This window comes from Anser brachyrhynchus, assembly GCF_964034855.1.
Source record: "Anser brachyrhynchus genome assembly, chromosome: 12".
NCBI lineage: Eukaryota > Metazoa > Chordata > Aves > Anseriformes > Anatidae > Anser > Anser brachyrhynchus.
The window spans coordinates 14,226,787-14,249,486 of record NC_137707.1 but is presented as its reverse complement, the minus strand read 5'-3'; the positions used below and the strand labels follow the sequence as shown (position 1 = coordinate 14,249,486).

The 22,700-nt window shown below is 42.0% G+C and overlaps 1 protein-coding gene across 3 annotated transcripts; it reads left to right on the top strand.

The window, feature by feature from the left end:
• The first annotated feature begins 1,468 nt into the window (after window positions 1-1,468).
• On the top strand, window positions 1,469-21,602 carry OSGIN1 (oxidative stress induced growth inhibitor 1). 3 transcript variants are annotated; one of them, XM_080553067.1, is made up of 6 exons: window positions 1,469-1,568; window positions 15,218-15,321; window positions 17,490-17,626; window positions 17,986-18,177; window positions 18,490-18,581; window positions 19,274-21,602. In XM_080553067.1, the coding sequence occupies exons 2-6, from the start codon at window positions 15,237-15,239 to the stop codon at window positions 20,262-20,264; spliced, it is 1,497 nt and encodes a 498-aa protein (XP_080409193.1). In that variant the 5' UTR covers window positions 1,469-1,568; window positions 15,218-15,236; the 3' UTR covers window positions 20,265-21,602. The 3 variants fall into 3 exon arrangements, with proteins under 3 accessions (XP_080409193.1, XP_080409194.1, XP_080409192.1); XM_080553068.1 differs by lacking the exon at window positions 1,469-1,568 and adding an exon at window positions 2,404-2,754; XM_080553066.1 differs by lacking the exon at window positions 1,469-1,568 and adding an exon at window positions 10,873-11,028.
• Window positions 21,603-22,700: the final 1,098 nt, after the last annotated feature.

Sequence of the window (22,700 nt, the reverse complement as noted above, 5' to 3'; positions counted from 1 at the left end):
CCCTTAAACATGAGTTCTTTTGTAATCACGTGTACACTTGAATTCAAATTGAAGTCCTTAAAGCAGAAAAGGAATGTAATTCAAGATAACTTTTCAAGATTGATAGTGGTAGTTCTTGTTACTTTGCAAAGCTTCTTTAAATTGTACTTTTTTATTTTCTATAGCTGTGCTCATAGTTGATATTTATATTCACAGGCTGGTTTGAACAGTTAAATATATAAAATATAAAGTGTCTGATATATTTACGTACACTAATGGTAGTGGTTTTGTTAAAGGATCTGAGAAAATGAAAGTTCCTTTTAGAAACAAAGCATATTTCCTTGCTTTTTAATTCTAAGTTTAAATGCTTAGCATTTTTTGTTAAAATCACTTAGAAGTTAAAAAAAAAAAAGTTCTTTTAGTGTTAAAATATCATAATATTTGGATGTATCTGAAATTGTTGCATATTTTCCACTGAATTTATAAATTCTCTCAATGGTATTTTCAGTGGGAAACACTTGCCAAGAATTTCATTTCTCAACTCTGGAGTCTTAATCCTTTTCTACTACAAATAAAAAGCCTCTGGTGAAACTTTAAGTCTCAACTGTTGTTTAGAGATGCATTTTTGCAGAGCCGGTCAGCACTCTGGAGCGATTCTGGGCCAGAAGCTGAACTCCTAACCACCAGAAGACATGCTGATGGTAGGGTGTGCAACTTGATTTTCACAAGCACTGACTTTGTAATGCAATTTTATGCTGGGCACCAAAAATCTAGGAATTAAGTCTTCTGTTATAGTGTTCCATATCAGGGATATCAAACACAAACAAGTTGACAACTGCCACAGGGCTTATTTTTGCTGCTGAGACATTTATATATGTGTCTGGCTGGCCCTTTTTCCACGGTCAAAAGCAGAAAAGCCTTTAATGTAGCTCAGTGGGCTTCATAGAGGTGAGAAGAAGGTAGGGAAAGACTGTAAGGAGAGAAGAAGGAAAATATAATGTAGTCCACAATGGAAGACATGATAAAAGGCAATAGATGGAGACTGATGCAGAACCCCAGTGACTTAGCCATATGTTGTCGTTGTTGGCTTGAAATGGAGAAGCAAAACTCAAAGGAAGATCATCAGAAAAGACTACTTTTCTAGGGAGCCTGCATAAAAAACGGGGTTAACATTTAACATTAACTGCAGCACGTCAGCTGTAGTGTGGGCAGCAGATGTGGAAGATCTGGCACTCAGGCTCAACAGCTTTGGCTGCATTTTACCAGTTGCAGCAAGGGTAGGGAGTATTTCAGAGGTCCTGTGTGTTACCTTGGTGCTGCTTAATATCTATTGTGTCTATTCTGGATAAGCTCAGGGTTCAGTACATTCGCTGGATGTGTATGTACTTCATCTCTTTCAAATGTGCATAAACAACAGCCACTGATGCAAACCTAGGAGTGACCTTGCATAAGCTCTTCTTACTGTCTGCTTTATTCCAGGTGTGAGAATGAGAGCAGATCAAGATCAGACCAGGGGATGGAGTGCAGTATGAGCTCTCTGGGCTTTTCTGCTGTGTTTACCTAAGGCCATCTCCCTCTTGAGGTTTAAGGTGAGAACATGCTTCCTCCCACACACTAGCCCTTCAATTTTGTTGAGGTTTCTTTGTGAACAAGAAGGATCCAGAAAGTCTCCAAGGCTTCCCACTCTGCTTTTTATCAGGCATATGGGTGACTGCATTGGTTTGAAGAACAAGCTGTACACTTCTTTTATATTATCATATTACTTCATACTTTTGCACAATTCCTATGTGATGTCTCACACTATGGCACGAATCCAGGTAAGTAAGCTCGGTCAGAGCTAGCTTGAACTTGAATCTGAGGTCATGGTAGATAGTCCTATGGAAACATTAGCCCAGTGCTTGCTGGTAGCAAAGCAAATCAAGTGCTAGGAAAGGATGGTGGTCAAACCAAAAGGCTGCTGCATAACCCTAGGGCTCATCTATGCCTAGAGTACCACTATATGATGCACTCTTTCTTTCATGTCAGGATATGATAGATCTGGAAAAAGTCTCCAGGAAGCAAATCAGGTTGATATAAGGTATAGAACAGCTTCTGTGTTGGGAATAAGTCAGAAAACAGAGAGGAATATAATAAAGTCTGTAGAGCTGAGTGGCATAGAGAGGGATCAGTTGTGTAATCTCCCTTCTGATACAAGGAGTATAGGCCATGTGAAATTACTAGGAGTCAGATGAAAATAACCTGAAGAAAGGGGCTAGGAAGTGAACAAAGCTCATCAGGTTTCAGCTGTTTGTCTCAGCGGCAAATAGCTGGAGGCAAGGGAAGATAAAAGACAAGCATCACATGCTTGTCTCATTCTTTATCTTCAGTAGGTGTCAGCTAATGCCTGATGCTGAGGGTGGGATACTAGGCTGGTTGGGCCCTCGGGTCAGTCTGGCTTGGTTACCTGTTGACAACTCACACGTGTATTCAGGCACAGCTAGCTAAGATGGCAGTGATGGGACATAAGCTGCCCGTTACTTGATCTGTGGTTACTAATGGTAACCTTGAAGGTTAACCTTCAGAGTGTCAGGAGTGCAAAAGAAAGCTTTAGATAAAACACTGGTCAGTGCTCCCAGGGAACTGCTATCAAACTGATAGCCTGTGCTACTGGTCATCTCGGTGCCATGCCATTCTGCCCCCATGCCACATCCCTCTGCCCTACTGAGCACGTTATCAGTCTGCATTGTTGAACAGTGCAAGTCAGGTGCTTCAATGCTGCGTGGCTTCAGCCTTGAGGTAAGGGGTCACCTAATTACAGGGTTCAGTTTTTTTGGTAGAGGTTTTACTCATTGATTCAAACTTAGCATTTTCACAATCAAGATAAATATTGGCTGGGGAATCAGAAATACCTCCATTTCATGCCTGCTTGGGGCAATTTCTCTTTAGACAAGCAGAAAAATTGGGGCATGCTGTAGCCGGTCAGGCAGCTGACAAAAACATGAGTGGATCATAAATAAGTTATTTTCCCTATAGAATCATTATTGGCAAGGGTGTAGGACTAATCTAGAGTGTCTCATCTCTAGTAAGTAAAAGTAAAAAAGAAAAAGTAAAATAGCTTTGGAGGAGAAACAAGAATACCTTTATTGAGATCTCCTAGGAAAACAATGAGATTTTTAGGGGATTGTGGTTCATATTCTGCTAGGTGCTGAATAAATACATAGATAATTCTTGCTACAGCAGCTTGTTTTTTTTCATTGACTTATGCTCAGCGTTGAGCTTTGACATATGTGGAAATGGATGACTATCAGATAAATGTGGAATTACACAGATCACTAAGTATTTCTAACACACATGCATTGGGGAATTAGTTACTGAATAGATTTATTCTTGTGCAGTAATCCTGCCTTTTTTCCTGCAAATTCACTCTGCCAAATCTTTTCAGAGTTCATAGTGGATATTTCGTGTTTCTAAAGCACAAAAATGACTCCAGAATACATGCAGGTATTTCAAAACAGCACATGCTATTTTACAGCAAATGGCAGCTCCTTTCACGTTCCAGCTTCCTTAAACTGGTCTAGAGACAGAGCTGTCAATTACAGTGAGAAGCCTTGACCTATGAAATATTTTTGTTACACTTTAATGCATTACTGTTATACTGTGACTAAGTGATAAGATTCTCTTTGGAAAAGATACTGGTTCATCCAGTTTTACGCAGAGCAGTTCCAATGGACTTTAAATTTCACTCCTAGCAGTCAGTGTTGCTGCAAGTGGTGCTATTGAAAGAGGGGAATTGGGGTCTAAAACTTAAATTGAGTGTATCACTTCAGCTGATCTTTCAGTTTGCCTCAGAGCCCTGTTTAAAGGAAGGGGCTTGCATGCTAAAAGCTCTTCGAATTTCCCTCAGACTTTTAAAAAGTTACAGGGGAAGGAAAATGCTGCAAGTCAGGAACATCAGAATTAGTGAACTGGATCTGACCAGCTTCAACCTATGCGCCAGTATCAGCTGCTTTAGAGGATGAGGAAAATAAACCCTGAGGCTAGGCAATTGTGGGATAACTCTAGCACAGTCCTTTTCTAATCCCCCCCAGCTAAAGACTGGTGTGTTCTGCTGCAGAAATGCTTATTTTAATTTATGGAAACCTATGATGTTGGCTATATTATTAGCTCTGGATAACCTTAGCTGTGCACATTTCTAAGCCCTTCAGGAAAGCTACTAAATTCTTTGTCTTAAGTAATTCTTGATGTTGGTAAAGAATCTTGATGTTGTTAAGAATTTTGTTAAGCCAGGCTAAAGAACTACAGAATGGCTTAAGCTGTGGCAAAGAAACAAATCCAAGAATCTTTGAAGGATTTCTGCAGTCCTGTTTATGAACTGTGTAATGGAGTTAAATGCATTTTAATACACACTCCTTTTCCAGTTCTGAATTGCCCACTTGTATTTGATAATCATTGTTTTTGCCTTAAGAGAAAAAGTACAGCAAAGATGCCCAGTGCTCACAGGCTGCATCTGTATCCCCTGTACTTTGAGGGTTCTTCTCTGTTGGTTATTTCAGTAAGGAAATCATGAATGTTAGCTTCTGTGGGATATTTTGTGCTTTGGGGCATTTGCTTTCCAAGTTGCTCAGTCTGGCACATCATAATATAATGCAGCAGTTATTTTATTAAGCTATTAGTTGACAAGTGCCAGTATAGATAGATAAAACATAGCTGAACACTGACTATAGGACTGTAGAAATTAGAGGCTATGTCTTCAGATCATTCTCTTATCCTGAACTCTTGTAAATATTTATGATTATATTGACATTAAGATAAGAAGAGGAAAATTCCCTACCAGGTTCCTTTGCAGTTTAATCTTTGACTAGGTCATAGCTGCTGTTTGTTAGAAGTGAAAGTGCACAACTTTACTTTTTCCCCAAAACCACATCAATGTTGAGATCATCATGGAGGCCTGAGTGCAGTGAATGTGTTCTGAGCTTTCCTCTGTGTCCTGTACCTGGAGGACAAGGAACATGCAAAGGCCTGGTCCTGGGAAACATGCAAGGCCATAGCCCCTTGAGCCAAAGGACTGCACATCTTTGCATCATACTACTTTTTGAAAGGAAGCTTATGTGCTGGCAAGTACAAAGCGCACTGGATTTGGCCATCATCCCCATACACTGATCTGAGGAGAGGACAGTGACCCTGGCCCCTTTTATAAGGTGGGCCAGGAAAAATGCATGTGCAGCCATTTCCTTCTCTCAGTGACTGTATTTTTGTGAGATACCTGCTGCTATTTCACAGTATAGTAGGCTACTTTGTATGTAATAGGAATGTATTTTTCAGGGAGTTTATACGGACTAGCTAGATCTCAGCTAACACTCTCCATTATTGCTCCCTTAGTTAGCTTGGATAGAGAAGATGTACAAGATCTCCCAATAAGGCATTCTCAGTCAGCACTGGAGTGCCCATACAAGGTTTAACTGCAGATTAGCTGAAGATACAGCTGCATGAATGCAGTGGAGCTCCATAGTCCTCCTGGGTGGTATGATTGGTTCTCACTTCCCCAAGTTTATTTCTTAACAGATGTTTTTAAGAGGCATTGGTGGAAGTGGTGGATGCCTCTGGTCAGTGAAGATTGGTGAAAATCTTTGCTTTGACCTTATGGTTTTAGGAAGAACACCCTCTGAGAACAGACAGGGAGAGAATGACTTCAAGGTAATGAGCTGAGGGTGGGAGAAAACAAAAGTCATTATTTTTTTAGAATAGTTCCAGCAAAATACAAGGTTTTGTTCTATATTTTCCTCAAACAATATTCAAGGGCACTAAAAAAAACACATTTCAATCATTTATCAGAGTGGGAGGTCAATGTCCTTTTGAATAACAAGTGAATGGGGTGAACCTTTACTTCTCTCCTCTTGGATGCAGCTGCCTAAATGCTGAAAAAAAAAGTATGAACACGGGACACATGTGGCCTTGGCAGGGACACAGGAAAGCAGGACACAAGCTCTGGGCCAAATGTTTCTTTAGAGGAAGCCATGTGAATGCACAAACACATGTGGGAAGGCATGAGCAGAACTCGGTCTCTCACTTGCAAAGTTTCCTAAGCTGTTTTTTTTTTTTTTTTTTTTTTTTTTTTTGTCAAGCCCAGCAATCCTTTGGCTTCCTCAAGGCTTCCTTACTCTAGTCATTTAGCAAAGCAGTGCACTTCAGGGATCCAGTTGCTGTCAGAAGTGGTGTGGCCACAGCCTGCCCCTTCTGATTTGGAGAGCGCCAGGACATCTTCAGGGAACATCTTGCTGACATGATTTTTTTAAAGTTCCAAACTGGGGTCCATGTTGTGGTGTTGGTGCCAAATGTGGGTTTTGTTTGATAGGAGCTTAAAAAAATAGGCAAGTAAAATATTTCAATGTTGATTTTGAACCATTTATTTTCATTAAATATATAGGTTCTAATTTTGGTGGATAAGTTAACATACGGTTATGTAAGTGGAAACTTGCCTGTGTAAAAAGGTGGAGATCATTTTGGCAGCAGCAAAGCTGGATTTCAGATTCTGAACAGAGATCATATAGAACTGAAATACTTGGTCAAATATTTTAGTGCTTATGTGAGACTTTGCCTTAGATTAAATCATCTGCACTAGAGGAACTGGTGGGAGGTACTGAAGCACTTAGAAAGTTCCCCTAGACGGGAAACATGCAGAATTTATTTATTTTTGTTGTAATTGAAAGAAATAACTAAGTGTCAAAGCACTAGTGTGGCCCACAGGATCATACTGGGAGTGTTCCTCTGATTATTAACACCCAGCAGAACGTGAAGTTGTAATGTATGAAACAATGCAGTGTGCTGTGATAAATTGGCACGGCGTAATGGTGTACCTTAACATCTGGCTAGTGGAGAGGATGGGTGTGAGAGGAACAGAGACAAGTGTCACAAGAGAGCTGTCAGGATCACAGGTAAGAGCAATGGATTCTGACACTGGGGAGACATTGTTCTTTATGCTTCCCCCGGATGAGAAGACAGCAGAAACAGGGCTATCTGACAGGTTTCACAGGTAGGATATGGGTGGGTATAATTTCTTGGTGACATGAGGTGTTGAGTCTCTTGACAGAAGGAAATTTCTTGCAATGGGGAATGGTTCAGGTGCAAAATGTTTGTCCTGAACAGTGCTACAGTCTGTCCATGCTTTTCGGCATATTCTTCAGATTTTACCTTGGTAAAACACGATATTGACTTGTTTAAATTCTGGGAACTGTATCGTGGCTGACCAAAAAGAAAACAAATAGACCTTGGCAACAAATGCACCCAGGATTGCCAATACTGTGAACTATAGGGTATGACTTGAAGGTGAAGTGAGTGGCTACCAGCGAAGTCTGTCACTCTTTTCTGCAGCCCCAAACCTTCTCTGGTTGGGATTGATACATGAGGTGGTGTGTTTTGAATTCCCCTCTGCACATCGATAGGGAATGGTTGGCCTTGCTGCTGTTAAAGTATGCGCAAGGCTTGTTGATATGAAAGCAAACGTAGCCCTCTGCTGCTGTGTCCTGTGTTTCTGCCGGTACAAGGGAAGGTGGAATTGATCCTTTACATTATCTGAAGGCAATTTGTAATGTCATGAGTCCCCTTTTCCAAAAAATGACTTTAAGAAGCTTTTCACGAAGTGTGGCATAAGCATTATATTGCTCTAGCTAGATCACTTCACATTTTAATCTGGATTAGTATGTTTCCTGGATTGTTTGCTAGAAGCTAAACTTTACTATTTTATTTTTTGAAAGGGAAGAAGAGAAGCCAGTGCAAAATTAGCTTTGAGTTTCTACTTCTCTGATAAATCTACATGTACCTTGTGATACAGAGATATGAAATCCTCGTATCTCAGCTGGTTAGAGTGCAATGCACCTCAGTGAAAGAGCCTACAGACTAGCAGCTTGGAAGAGGTTTTTCCCTGGAAAAATCTGAAGCCCTCTAAAGACCTCTAAGTCTGTGCACCAAATGTTTGTCAGTTTGTGCAAAGGAGTTAGTACCACTGGTGAGTACGTACTCATAGACAGCTTATGAATAGAGATAATGCAAAGCCATGCTGGAGACCCTTATGTAAACTTAATTCTTGGGCACTTATTAATCTGGATGATACTGCTTGCAGTGAATCAGGAAGAAAAGACAGCTGAATCGCATACCTTTGTCGGTCAGAGGCTGGCTGCCAGGTGAGGTACAGATTACACAATTACTTCCTCTTCTGGAAAGTTTGAGCAGACAGTGCATTAGGCTGAATTATTTGTTTCCGAACAAAGTACACAAGGAGAAACAGAAACATTGATACATAGGCTATGTGGTGTTTGTTAAGATAGTTTTTTAAAAAAAGTCTCCAACTTGCTAGATTTAATGGTCCTATTGTGCAAGCAAATAAAGGACAGTGAAATGTCATATTTGAACACATTCCTGTGATGAACTCTACTGTGTGCAACAATGAGGTAGAACTGCTGGCTTTGAAAAGACATCCTGGCCTTTCTTGCACAGTGGTAATATTAAAGAGATTCTAATTTTCCTAAACCTAGTGGGAAATTAAGAGAGGACCTCATCTTGTACATAGAGGTCAATTTTTATTTCTGCAGATGTGTACACTTAAGAAGTATTCCTGTTTTTACTGTTGATAAAGCCTGCCAAGCCATCGTATGGTTTCCTATTGTGTCTATGCCATGAGCCAGTGTTGACCAGAACATCTTTCTTCTAAAATGTTTGACGTGCAATACTGCATTATATTAAAGATAGCTTTTGAAAAACCTACTAACAGGACAGTTTTAAGTCACCTAACCAAGCAAATGCCTTAGTTTCTCTGGAAGTTTAATTTTTCTTGACTGATACTGATCACGTTTGTTACCAGCCAATGAATATATATCTAGGTAACACATCTGAAAGCCTTTGCTCATGTCAAAAAATCAGTATGAGTTACATAAGTGCACTGTGAAAATATTACCTTGGATAAAGGCCCAGACAACTTGAAAGAGACCTTAAATACAATAAAAACCCCCTTCATTTTGACTTATGGATTTAGTGATTTGGATTTCTAGAGGGATCATTTGGTTAAAATTTAAATGAAACAATGGTTTTGTATTTATTAAAAATGTGATTCTGGTGTAATTAAAATAGATTGCACTCTGTCCTACTTTGATGTGGGTCTTGAGAGTGTAGAATTTTCTCAAGAGCTGTTTTCATCTTTTGTATCACATTGTTGAAAGTACCTCTTAACTGAGTACCAGCAGTCCTCCTGGCTCCCTGAATATCATAGCTTCAAAATAGATGGTCTCAGAGATAAAGATACACAGTACTTACTACTTGAAGTGAGCTACCTACTTCAGCACAAACTTGTTTAATTTGTACTTCAAATTTAGCGAGCTTGATTATTCCACTGAACTGAGTAAGATGCCTTGGATGAAAATCCTAGTATGTTGTGGTTTGTAGCCTTTGTCGTAGTTTTACTCAGGAGGCTTAGTCATTTTACTGCTATTATGCAGCAGGTTTATAAGAATATTTCACTGACGGAAAAAATATACACACCTGAACTCTATATTTTCAGGCCCAATATATCTACAAGGTATAGGAGAAACTTCTTAGAAGTAAGGCAATTTAATTCCCATGATTACATGAAAAATAAAAGTTATGATTAGGGATTTCTGTATAGAAGAGGTCATGGTTGGAGGACCAAGAACAGGAGATACTCTTCTGTTGAATAAACAACTCTTGTATGTCTGTCCTTATTTAGCACTTTATACTTAAGCTCAATATGTGTTGTGTGAAATGAATTTTGAATTCTATAAGGTGATACAGTTTTAATACTGCGTAGAACTAAGCAGTGACTCCTGATTTTAAGAGCCACTGACGGATAGGGATCCTTAGAATAAGATCTAGTCTCTAAACTTGTTTTCTTTGAACTAGAAGAACTTAAGCAATTCTGTTTTGCTTTCAAGATGGTAATTTGCAGCTGGATTTTTACCACATCACAATTTACAGCAAGGTCTCTTGTGTGTCCAGTTCAAGTTCTTCTCGTCCTGGTCCTGTCAGCAGCTGGCTTTTTTTCTTCCCATGGAAGTTAGCACAAAAAAAAAGAACGATGAAGAACCCAGTGGGAAGTTGATGATTGGCAGTACATAGGATCAGGTTCCCCAGAGATGCTGATGAAGTTACCTTGGTTGTAATTTTATTTCCATTAAAAATCTTGGAGGGAGGATAACTGCTATTTAGAAACTGTCTGATACAGGAAATGCATTATGACATTAAATACTAGAGAAAAATGGGAAAAGTAGAAGGAATTGAGTAAGGAATTTACTGTGCCATTTAATCTCCTTGATTTTGGTTGGTGTGACTGAATACAGTAGCGCCTGGTGGCTCTGGGTGACTTTACACTTCTGAGCACAGCCATCCAGGTGACAGGACCTCTACAGAGACACCCTGCTCTGCCAGTGCTCTCAGGGGTCTCATACATATCCCCAGGTGTGTTAACTGCTTTGTGTTGATAAGGTGAAACTAAAACCTCAAACACTGTCCAAAGTGGGAAGAAGGTAATCACAGAAGTTCTTTCCATTTCTTTCCAGTTCTAAAGCAAGCACTCAGTGGTATCCTATCACTCCTGTTCCCTCCATGAGCTACCACTGTATCAGCTTTCTTTTTATGCTATAAAGGAAAAACCCAGTTCTGCCATAGGAAGTGTCGCATTTTATGAAATGTCAGGTTTTAATTTGCCCTGAGGATTAAAAATGAGTGCATTTGTTCATTGTAGTGTTTCCACCATACATGGCTCCTATAAACCTGCCTTTCCTGTGGTCATAGAGTCAGCTGAACATCACTAAGGAAAGTTACTCTGCATCATTCATTCACAAGCTGGGAAGGGAACTGTTCCTGCTGACTCATGCTTATAAGTATTTTCCTTGCTCCGCCTCCATTCATTTCGGCTCCACCTCTCATTTAGTGCTGGTAGCCTACTATATTTAAGCAGCTGTCTTAGAGCAGAGGCAGTATTCAAGGCTTGGAGTCTGGTTGGCTTTCCTGGCTGTACAGGCATTTTCAGAAAGATCTCACTTCTCATCAGACCTGCTGCTAAAGGTAAGAAGGCTGTAAGTGAATATAGAAAGTTCTGTTTGTCCTGCATATTGTAACATTGCTTTCAGAATATCACAGGGGTGTTTGTAGAAACAGGTGCTATTTTTATGTATCATGAAGTCGAATTTTTCCACACACATTGTTTTTATGGGGTACTCTGGCTTTGCATATGAGAGTGATAGCACAAGTGGTGGGAAAAAAACTCCTGAAACTTGTGGGAAAGTGAACAACTTAAAAGCTATTAGGAAAGTGTAAACTTCAAAAACTATTAGGATTTCTGTTTCTTAAAAGCACTAATGAATTAAGTTTAAATAGCTTCTGATGAAGTGGATGGGTTGATGAAGAAATCAAGCTGAAGGAAACTGTTGCATTTCTACCTTAGCATTGTTCTTGTTTAAACCGAAGTGTCACAGTAGCACTTTCAGTCTCTTCCATTATTTATGTGCTGACTGCACTGCTCTTTTGAACTCTCCCCATGTGCTATAGTGGCCCTGTTTAGTGGTCCTTACTTGAGCAAAAGTCCCACTGATGTTCTAGGGAGAGCTGCTTGCAAATGGCTGATGTAACTTGGCCTTTTACTTCTACTAAAGATGATTTAGTTTCATTGCCTTGTTAATTCATCTTTGCTTTTTTTTTCTGCTTGCTTAAAACCTATTTCAATTGTGCAGCCTGGAGCCACTAGGGGCCATACTGACCGGCTTTGTGAGTTATAGTCCCTCCAGGCTTAAGGCTGTGTCGGGAAGGTATGCAGAGTCTGGTCCAGGATGAGCTGGGTGCTTTTCCAAGCCAGAAAGATTATGTAACATCACATCAATGCTGAAATGCTTGGAAGCAGCGAGGAGATGAATTGTGGAGCTTGCAGCGTGCTCTCAAATTAAGAGGAGGAAAGATACAACCATTTAAAGTAGGAAACCTAAGGCAGGAGCCAAAACAGTGATCAATGTCACTAAACTGACCAAACATGAGTGCCCAGCAGCCTACCGTACATGAAAGAAGCATGAGGAGATGAGTCTTGGGTTCCATCCTAGTTCAGGCTTTCTCTTGTTGCATTAGGTTAACCACCTCTCTCAGAATGTGAAATGAACTTCAGCGTTCTGTACGCTTTCCAGTAGTCTCTGCAAGAACAGGCTTTCATCTGCTGCACTGAATTAACTGTATGGTGATTGAGGTGTATGTAATTTCTTGATTCTGAAACTGAAAAAATAATCCCCTTTTACTTATAATGGTAGGGAAAGCGAACACTTGGCCTGAAACTGAAAAGCCTGTGACACTCTGAGCACAATTTTGCCCCCAGAAGTCAAACAGCTAGCCTACAGGATGGGAATAGCTGTTAACAGGTTCAGCATCTGGTTCATTTTCTCCTAAGCAGTAGATTAATTAATTACAAATTACAGAAATGCCAGCTTTGGGATGTGGATGGGACTTTTCATTTATAGAGACGTGCTAGGATAAACAGAAGCATCTGACAGTTAATCTTGTGTTGTTAGAATTGTCTGGTGTCAAAACTTGGGGAAACAAAGCATGTAGCATTGAAATGGTCACAATGGGGTTTTGTGAACCCAGATCTTGAGTAAAACCATGGCTAAAAAGTGTTATGTATGTGCACAGAACTAAGAATTTTCTCAGAACAACAATTGTGCTCCTCTAGCCATTACAGTTTGGTTTCATTGCAGCGAATGCACACTTTTCATGCATCAAAAGGTACAGAATGGAGGAGGAGGGTGAAATGAGGGGAGTTATCGCTGAGCCTGAGGCTGCTGGCTTTGTACTCGATCAGGGTGGGGTAGGGTGGCATGGAGCAGTGGCCGGGAGCCAAGGCAACCTTCCTGCACTGCAAATAAGGCTGCCAGACTGACTTCCACCACCTTGTGCCTTTTTTGTCCCCTTTGGGATCCCCCAGGAAAGCACTGGCATGCAACAGCACGACCTTGTGCCCAGGTCTTATGAACAGGCTCGCAGGCTTGTTCTCTCTCGTATTGGCTTTGCTCTCCTGGACCTGTTGCCTTGTGCAGGATTGGGTTGGCTCGGCAGCCCTTGCTTCCAGCAAAAATCCCACGGATGTTGCTGGGTTACCGCTGCCTGCAGCATGTGTGCAGACTTCCCGTGCGTGCTGCTGCAGCCTGCTACGGAGCAGAAACCTGGAAGAGCCCTTCCAGAGATCTTCCTTCTTCCTTTCAGGTTCCCAGTAGTTTCACAGAGATAAAAGATGTTGGGAAAAATTAAAAAAAACTTGTCTTATGTAGTGCAGCTGTGGAGAGGGAATTATTTGTTACCATGGAAAGGTAAGATAAGTACTGTGATTTATGCTGGTTTGAGTGGGTACCTTAGTGGTCACACTGGTATCCTGTCCCTCTGGTGTCTCAGGACATCAAGGGTGCTAATTCTGGAGCTTTGTGGTGGGGAACTATTTGCAGGCAGATTTACACCACAATCTGCTGATGGTAGTGCAGGTTTTGGCTCATATGGTAGAACTTACCCCAGAAGGCTGGGGAAATACTTGGCCAGTTAGGCTGGGCTCCTGCCACTACTGGGGTTGGGGTAAGTATGCCTTAAGGGGTGGATGCCTGTCTCCACATGGATGCAACATATGGAAGAGTTTGTCTTCTGAGTATATGCATCTACCTTTGGGTCACAGCTAAGCTGGGAAATGAAGTTTCCAACTCCCTTTAAAGTTAGATGCCTGAAATGACTTGAATTAAAGACATAGCTATTATGTCTTCTATGTGGGTCAGGCAAAACACATGAGAGACTTAGTGAAGTGGTAGTAGGCAACTAGTAGGTGTTACTAAACTGTGATACACACTTTGGACAAAGCTGCTAGTTTTAAGTTCCACATGTAGGCCTTATTATGTGCCTCTACTTAAATGAACCCAGTGCTCTTGAAGCAGTTCTCAGTCACCTTTGGCTTGGTGCACAAAGGAGTTGTCACATCCTTGCAGGCAAATGCACTCACAAGTCTCCTCCTGAAGCCTGGGATTCTTCAAATCCTAAATTTAACTGTGGTCCTGCCTGCTCATTCAGTCACCGGGGTCTTACGGCATTAACGTAGCTGCTGGGGATATAAATGTCAGGCTTAAAGGGGGAGCATTGCGCTCACAGGATGGCATCCGCTGCGCTACTTGTGTCAGAGGCAGTGATGTGCCAGACCTTATGGGAGTGTGCAGTGCGCTTGCCAAATATCTTGCTGTGCTTGGAAAGGGTGTGGAGAGCATGCCCTGCTGAACAAAGTCGTACCATTCAGTGGATTCTGACTTAACTTTCCCAACTGAGAATAATATTTCTAAAGGCGGTATTCTCTGCAGAATAACATAAAAGCTTCTGGTAGGTTTTGAAAATCTCCGTTCTACTGTGGTAGAAGTAACTTTTGACTTCCATGGACTGGTGACAGTGTAGTTTAATTCCCTGGAAAACTGAAGTAGTTATTTAACAAGGTGGGATCCCTGCAGGAATGGAAAAACCAACAAAAAAAGAAAACCACCAAGAACAAAACCACAACAAACCTTTGATTCACTCCTCATTGAATATTTGCATGACAAAATCAGGTGTTTTGTAGGTTCCACTCTAATGACAACTTAGCCTCCAAGATAATGTTACATATTTTGCTTAAGAATTGTTGCTATTTACTTATTCAAACTTAGAACTCTGTGTTCTGGAAGATGAATAAAGAGGGCATCCTCAGGTTCAGGAACCGCATTAGCACTTCTCAAAAAGCCCTCTAGGCATTGAGCAGCACATGTTTGAAAATGCAGCCAAGAGATTTCCAGCCTTTGGGCAGAAGTCTTGAGTGAGATTTGCTTACCCTCATAATAAATGCACAAGCTACTTTACAAAATAAAAAGCACTTACAAATGGGTTCATGATCATTTAAATATTTTTTTTTTGGCAAGCTGCAACATGTCAGTTGCAGTCGAAGGGTTACTGATGTTGCCAGCTGTTCTGAAGGGACCGAAACTCATGTGTGGTAGGGAAAGATAAGGGCCCTCTCCTTTTCCTGTGATATAATCAGGGAATCATCCTTCAGCTTCTAGGGAGGGAAAAGGGTGCAAAGAAGAGTAGGCCTGTCCTGAGGGTGGAAGTATAATGTGACGGTGTACAGTGCAAGGAAATAATTTGGATCAGCCCTCTTCTGTGGGCTATAGACAATAATGTAATTTTGTCAAGCAAGCGTTTGAGAACTTCTGTGTTTTAACAGGTTTGATTTCTGGGCCTAAATGCTCTCGGACAGGAAGATGTATTCAATATTGAACAGGCATCAGAAAAAGAGTGGGTTCAAGCTGCTTCCCGTGGTGATCATAGGTAAGTTTTCTCCTATCTACGTTCTCTGATGCTGTTGTTGCTTTGGACTTGCTGTCTTCAGCTTTTGTTCTGTGTGTTGGATACTCAAACCAGAAATCCCTGGCTAATATTTCTGCCTCCTTTGCCTGACAGTCAAACTTTCTGTAGTACCAAAAATGAATGGTAGGAAGTAGGGAACCAGCTATTCAATAACCTGAAACACACCCTTTTTTAAAAACAAGAAGAGAAGGAAAAAGTAGCCTTTTGGACATGAGTTCAGTGGGTCTGTTTTTTCTGTTGGGTGTTTAGAAGGGTTGGCAACCATTCCACTGAGATAATCATTTCACAGAAAGTTGATTAATGTTCTGTAGTGCTTGATTTGAGGGATGAGTGTGATCTTTTGTGTTCTGCCTGATTTACTTAGGAAGTGCTCCAGATGCTGTTAATGTTTCTGGAAACTTTTCATAGATTTTTTTTTTTAAATGCATGAGAAATCTCTTGGCATGTGTAAGTCAGGTACATTGACTTTATGCAGAATTGAATAGAATGGTAGAAAGCGGTGTCTTTTCACCAGTTTAGAAAGCAGGTTATGTAGTAAATTTACTATGTCCCTTGTGAGAGGGGAGGTCCCTAGAGTGTCTAAACATGGACCCAGTGTGGAGATGTCCCTAAAGCCTCTGAAGCACTGGTGTGAAGATGTGCAGGATGGGCAGGCTGTCGGACTGAAGCAGCACAGCTGTTTCACTGCAGCTGGACATTACATACAGGTTCCAGCTGCTTCCGCAGAGCCCTCTCTGGGAAGCCCATAGGCTCCTGCTGCTGCACGGGCAGCCTCACGAAAGCAGTTGCTTTCTGGAATAGGCAGCTCTGCTTGTGACCATCCATGTCAAACTTAACTGTGGTTCAGAAAGTAAATTCTCTGCATCGATTGCTCAGTGTTGTGCACTTGGGTGCTTAAGCTCGGTTCAGGAACCTCCTCGTACATCCCAAAGCAAAAGAGTAAGTTCAAAAGTGTTATGTTCTACTGCAACTGCAGCTTAGTTTTTGTTTAATTTCCGTGGGTTTTGGAAAACCTTCCTGTGAGTGGAATATTCCAAACACTGACCCACAGCTGCCGGTCCTCACTCAGTACAGCAGACTTTGTCCCCAGCTGTGGCACATGCTGCCCTTCACATAGCTCAGCTCGTTGTTAGCTTTCCAGCCCGAGCCTCCCTCTATCTCAAATGGCCCAAGTGGCCTTTGCTCCAGTGATTCACGCACACAGCACGGGCACTGTGTCAACACAACCTGCTGCAGGCTGCTCTGTCACTTCAGCTCTCCTCCCCGACATCGTCACTGCATTATGTAATGGTGGTTAGTCACACAGCAAGCAGCAAAGCTGAGCCAGAGAGGCTGTCGGCTAGTTATGCAGACACTGTAAAATATTAAACATACTGGAGAATGGCCATGTGAAATCTTTCCACAGGCTACTCTTGCTGGGCTTTGGAGTCGCACAGATCAAGTCTTTCCACTGTCTGTCGAGTGGCTGGCAAGAGGAGTTCAGCTCTCCAGCAATCTGTTCAAAGTGCTGTATTCTGAGGGGCTGTCTCGGCATGGCAGAGAGACTTTTCTTCCTTAACATGCTGCCCGCAATACCACGGTAGAGCTGGTTCCAATCTGAAAGTGTCCCCACGTGGTCAGTCAAACCACTATTGCCAGCAATCCCTTATTATACGGCTTTTCATACTGTACAGAGCAGAGCTGTTTTGGTCACTGTTTTCTGGACATCCTGTATATCCTGTGCACAGTGAACCACTCTACACAGATGGGAAATGTATATCCAAGACAGCTGAGGCCCCCAGTCGGTATGTGACCAGTTTCCAGACCTTTAAAGAAGTTGATGAGCAGTAACTCAATTTGTCAGTAGGACAGAGACCTCAGCCTTCAGGTGAGGTTAGCCTGTGGCTTGTGTAAGCAAATTCATAACCTTGCAATGCAAATGTATGTAATTAAGGAGTAAAAGGGAGCACAAGGGTAAAATGATTTCCCCAACTGCATCCAATAGGTCAGGTCAGTCACTGGTATTCTGACAATAGAAAATCTCCTGTATACATAGCAGTGACTTTGATTTGATCTGGGTATTAGAAATACTTTTTAAAGGGCCTCTCTCTCTGCAGGCCTAAAAAATCTCCGGCATTTTGTCTTTTTAGGGAATGGACCTTCAGGAATCTGTCTCTCATATTTGCTGTCAGGCTACACCCCTTACTTCAAAAGAGAGTCTCTTCATCCTCATCCTATTCTTCAGAAGAAACTAGAAGAGGCTCCAGATGTCTCCATTTTAGACCAGGTTTGTTTAAAGAAAATACTTTTTTAGCAGAAGCTTTCAGTGTATCGTTATAGTGAAACACCCTAGGGGTAAATTACAAGTGGTGAACTCATCTGAGGTTTCGAAGTACATAGGCAGAAATTTCAAAGTACGCAGACAGAATAAGCCTTAAGCAAAGTACTTCTATTTATCCGAATCTCCCTTGTATGAAGTGCCTGCATTGCTAAGATCCTCGAGGTAGTCCTCAGGCAGTAACGGGCTGCACGCAAGTAAATGAACTTCACAGAACACCAAAAGCACTAACTGGCAGTGCTGCAGTTACAGGCAATCTGCTGCCTGCCAGGACACATGTTTCGAGCATGTGATTTGTGTCTCTTCAGGATTTGGAGTATCTGTCTGAAGGTTTGGAGGGACGATCCCACAGCCCCGTGTCTCTTCTGTTTGATACTCTTCTGCGTCCAGACACAGACTTTGGTGGAACAGCAGAATCTGTCCTCACTTGGTGGCACGAGACTGACAGAGCCATTCCTCACCTGGTCCTTGGCAGAAACCCTCCTGGAGGTGCCTGGCATGTAAGTGAATCAAAGCCTAACTGCTTAGGTCTGCATGCTGTAGGATAGCCAGAGGTGTTGACTGGGGAGTCAAAAGGTGCTCCAATGTGCTGGTCATCCATGTTTGATTTTATGTGTACGAAGAAATGAGTTTAAAAGGGGTATGGGGGAACAAGAGAGTTTGTTCTCTTTGGAGAACATGGATGGTTTCTTCCATGCTAGTGGATCACATGAAATCACTGACTTCTCATGTTCTGAGACATTATTGAAACTTGAGTTACATTTCACTTTGTACATTAAATAACTGAAAGCTGTTTAACTCTCTCGTTCCAGTCTATCGAGGGCTCTATGGTTACTCTGAGCAGAGGGGAATGGATGGGACTCCCGGATCTCCAGTTCAAAGACTGGCTAAGGCAAAAGAAAAGGTGAGATATCTATGGTCTGATAATTTTTTTTTTTCTCAAACATCCAGAGGTTATTTGGGAACCTGGAGTGGACTCCTTGAATGCAACTGCCCATTTGTCATGGATGATTTTGCTGACAGAAAGGTCGCTTTCCCCATCAAAAGTCCATTCTGCATTAAGTGACTCCAGATAAAGTTGGAGTGCTGGTTGCCATGTGTCCTTCTCAACACACACTGGCACGATGATCACAGTATGACCATGATGTCATCTGAAAATATTTGCAAAAGGCATGGGTGTCTGACTTCTGTGTCTACTGCTGCTGTCCCTGATGACAAGCATAATCATCTGAGCTGTTTCACAGTCTCTCAGGTGCTTTTGCTCTCAATGTATAACAGTTGAAACCTTAAAGGAGTTGATAATGGAATAGAAGTGAAACACGTGAGAGGAAGGCACAAATGAGTGACTGTGTTTTTAGGGATGGGGACTTTTTAGGGATGGGATTCATGTTAGTAACTTGCCTTTGTCCAACAGCTTGCAGACTTGACTGCTAGCTCTATGTACCAGAAAAAAACTTTGCTGAAGTCAGGGAAACTAGATAAGTCTCGTCTGATAGTGTCAGGATAGATGGCTCTGGGATACATTCAGTGGAAGAGGGGAGAAATTCTAGGCTCTTAGTTAACTGCTGCTTGACCTTTGTTTGTAATATATTACAGAGGCCTTAGAAACAACAGAGCCACAGCAGAAGACATTGCTCAATACTACCAACATTATGTGACGAAGAAAGGGCTGCAGAAGAACTTTAGATGTGGGACTGTTGTAACCTCTGTGAGGAAAGTGAGTGCAGAGGGCATCTCCAACCACATGCAGGAAGATCTGCAGAAGAGCGACTCCCTCTGGAACTTCACTGAGGAGGGTATGGAGGTCTTTCAGGTGGATGGATTTGTCAAAACTGTCCAAGGTGATAAGGAGCCCTTCTCTATCTATGCAGAAAATGTAGTCTTGGCTACTGGAACATACGATAGTCCCACGTGGCTGGGGGTCAAGGGAGAGAACCTTTCCTATGTCCATCACCAGCTCTCTGCCCTAGAGGAAGCAGTGAAGAACAACAGTATTGGTATCACGTCAGACCCAGTCTTGATTGTAGGTGCTGGTTTGACAGCCGCTGATGCGATTCTCTTTGCTCACCACTGCAATATTCCAGTAATTCATGTTTTCCGGAGGCGAGTCAGTGATCCAGGTCTTATTTTTAACCAGCTACCCAAAATGATGTATCCTGAATACCACAAAGTCCATCAGATGATGAAAGAACAGTCGGCTGCTTGTGCTGGGCCATATGAGTGTTACATTAGCCTACCTGAACATCGTGTACTATCTTTTGGCAAGGACAAGAAATGCATCTTTCAAGACAAGAATGGCTACCAGAAAGCTTATAAAATTTCTATGGCTCTTGTTCTAACTGGTTCAAATCCCAACCTCTCATTTCTGCCAAATAATGGCATTTATTTGGCAATGGACAGCGACCAACCAGTCAATCCCAAGAGGAATCCCATAGATGTTGACCCATTCACCTATGAATGCACTCAGGAGAAAGGGCTTTATGCCCTGGGACCTCTAGCTGGAGATAACTTTGTACGCTTTGTGCAGGGAGGTGCTCTGGCTGCTGCCAGCTCTCTCTTAAAGAAAGCAAACAAAAATCCCCCCTAACAAAAAAGCCCCCCTGTGCTAACAGTGTCTGAATGGGTTGCTACTGTTTTCTTAGAGATATGTACATCCTCAAATGTGAAGCCCACTCCTGGTATTCTCCAAGGTTATGTGGAGAGTTACTTAATTCTTGCTGAGTTATTCAGGATGGTTAAGTCACCAACTGGAGTGGGTTTCACTCATGGCAGTACCTTTAGTCCATGGGGATTCAGCTCCTTTCCTGCACAGCTGTGCGTGGAGGCAGCAGGGGCATTGAATCTTGTGCCTGGAGAAGCGGGGGGCAAGCTTGTGATTGCTCTTCTATGTTGACACCTTCCAGGTTGCAGAAAATTTAATTGGGAAACAATCAAAGTCAATTATTTCCAGCCAGCCTGCTGACAGCCCTGAGTCTGTCAGTCTTACAGTGTTTGTGATGAAACAAAGCAAGCCAATCTGTTTCTGGTTGCTCCTGTGGCTCAGCTATATGTTCTTATTAGACCAGAATTCACTGAAAGAAGTGGTATTCTGCAAATAAACTGGCACAGAAACAGAGTCAAAACTGTATTATCTCACTGACAACACCAGCAACATGTAATATCTAATATCTTTTTATTCAAAAGATTTGTGATTTTTTTTTTTTCCCCCTTCGGGGAAGTGGTGGTACTGACTCACAAAAATCTGGTTTGCCATCTTGCAGCTTTTTACTAACTCCTAAAATGCGATGGCCAAATTCCTGGCAGCTGCTGTAGAGACAGCAGGACTGAAGGGGAGCTACTGCTCTGTCCTGAAGCTCTGCCGAGGTCCTGTGCGGGGCTTCTGCTGCACAGAGGATTTCAGAGAGAAGCAATAAGTTGTGTACTGTCGTGTGAATTTCTAATGTAATGTCATCTTCTAATAATGTTGTGTATTAAGGGGAAATGGCACAGTCACTTTCTGATGATTTATGGTAAATAGTATGATTTTTATACTGATTTTTCTAAAAAAAATTTCTAGCAAAGCATCTTCCTACAGGCTTTCAGTCAGTGTTTTGAATGAGCTGGGATGGGTGGAAATGATGCCTTATGTTGCCAACAGCATTCTCAACAGACCTACAAGGCCTTGTGTACCTCTCCTAGGAGTTACAGCTAATCTTATTCAATGTAAAGACACTCTGCTCCTTGTGTTGTACTGAAACTTGCTGATGTGACAGGATGCTGCGCATATCTCTGGAAAGCTGTGTATGTGGCTGTTCTTAAAAGAATCCTCTTCAAATTGTGCAGGGAGATGTGTAAGGAGCTTGTCTGCAGTGTTGCTGTATCACACCTGAATGTTGTTACCACTGACTCATATGAAATGTTTTACAATAAAGTGATTTCAGACTTATTTTCAGCTTGTTTGTTTTTAACTCTGACTTTAAATCTCTGACCAAGACAAAAATCTAATGAACTATTCTCCATCAGCTTCCTGGCAGACACCAGGATGTGGTTTGTGCCTGTTGAACCTTGCCTCATTCCCCTCCCTAAGAGCTCAACACGGGATTTGTTTTCTGTGTATCTTTGCCCAACAGGTTGGAGTACCTTTGTAGACACTACCCTAAAGCATCCTCTCCCTTTTTGTGAGGCTAAACAATGCTACAAAAGCAAGCTATTTGCCAAGCAATTTGTTCTTGCCGAGGAGATTTCAGATCTTTCCTGTTACCTAGTGTCTTCTCTTGGGAGAGATCCCAAATCAAGGCCTAGTCAAGTAAGTTATGATTGTTTAGATTGGAAGGGACATTTAAAGGGCTCACTTCCAACCCCACTAACACAGGCTGAGGTTTGGAATTAGACACAGTTACTCAGTGCCTCGCCAGGGAAAGGTTTCCATGACTCCCAGGATGGAGACTCCACCATCTCTTTGGGCCCCCCATTCAACGTTTGACCTCTTTTTTTGAGAATTTTTTATTTAAATATGTTATCACCATTTATTTTAATGGTGCTAATCTAATTGCCTCATGCTACTGCAGTTAAAATAGTGGTGCCTTCATGGTCCTCCTGAGCCATGAGGGAAGCTGCCCATCTTCCTCACCTTGTAACACATTCTTTCACGATGCTAGGGCACCGTGGGCTTCCAGGATTGTGCTGTTCCTTCCCAGCAGCTGACCTTTGCTAGGAAAAAAAGAAAAATCAATAAACAATCAATGTTTACCTTTCTAAAAATAACATTTGTGGTCAGGTCTCAAATTCCTGCATCAGAAGTGAATGAACCAGAGAACAAAAGCCAAAGGGCAGCTTAAAAACATTGAGGGGCATCAGAACATACTGGGGATAAGGGAGTTCAGGCTGGTTTTGAGTGAGTTGCTGCTCTTCCCATCGCTGGAGTCAAAGTCAGTGCTCATGCTGATTATTCCTGTACCCGGCGTTGTGTTACTGCGATCTAATTTCCCCTGTACAGGGGAGCTCCTATCTAGGGCAGCAGCCAGTGCCTACATCAGGGGACTTG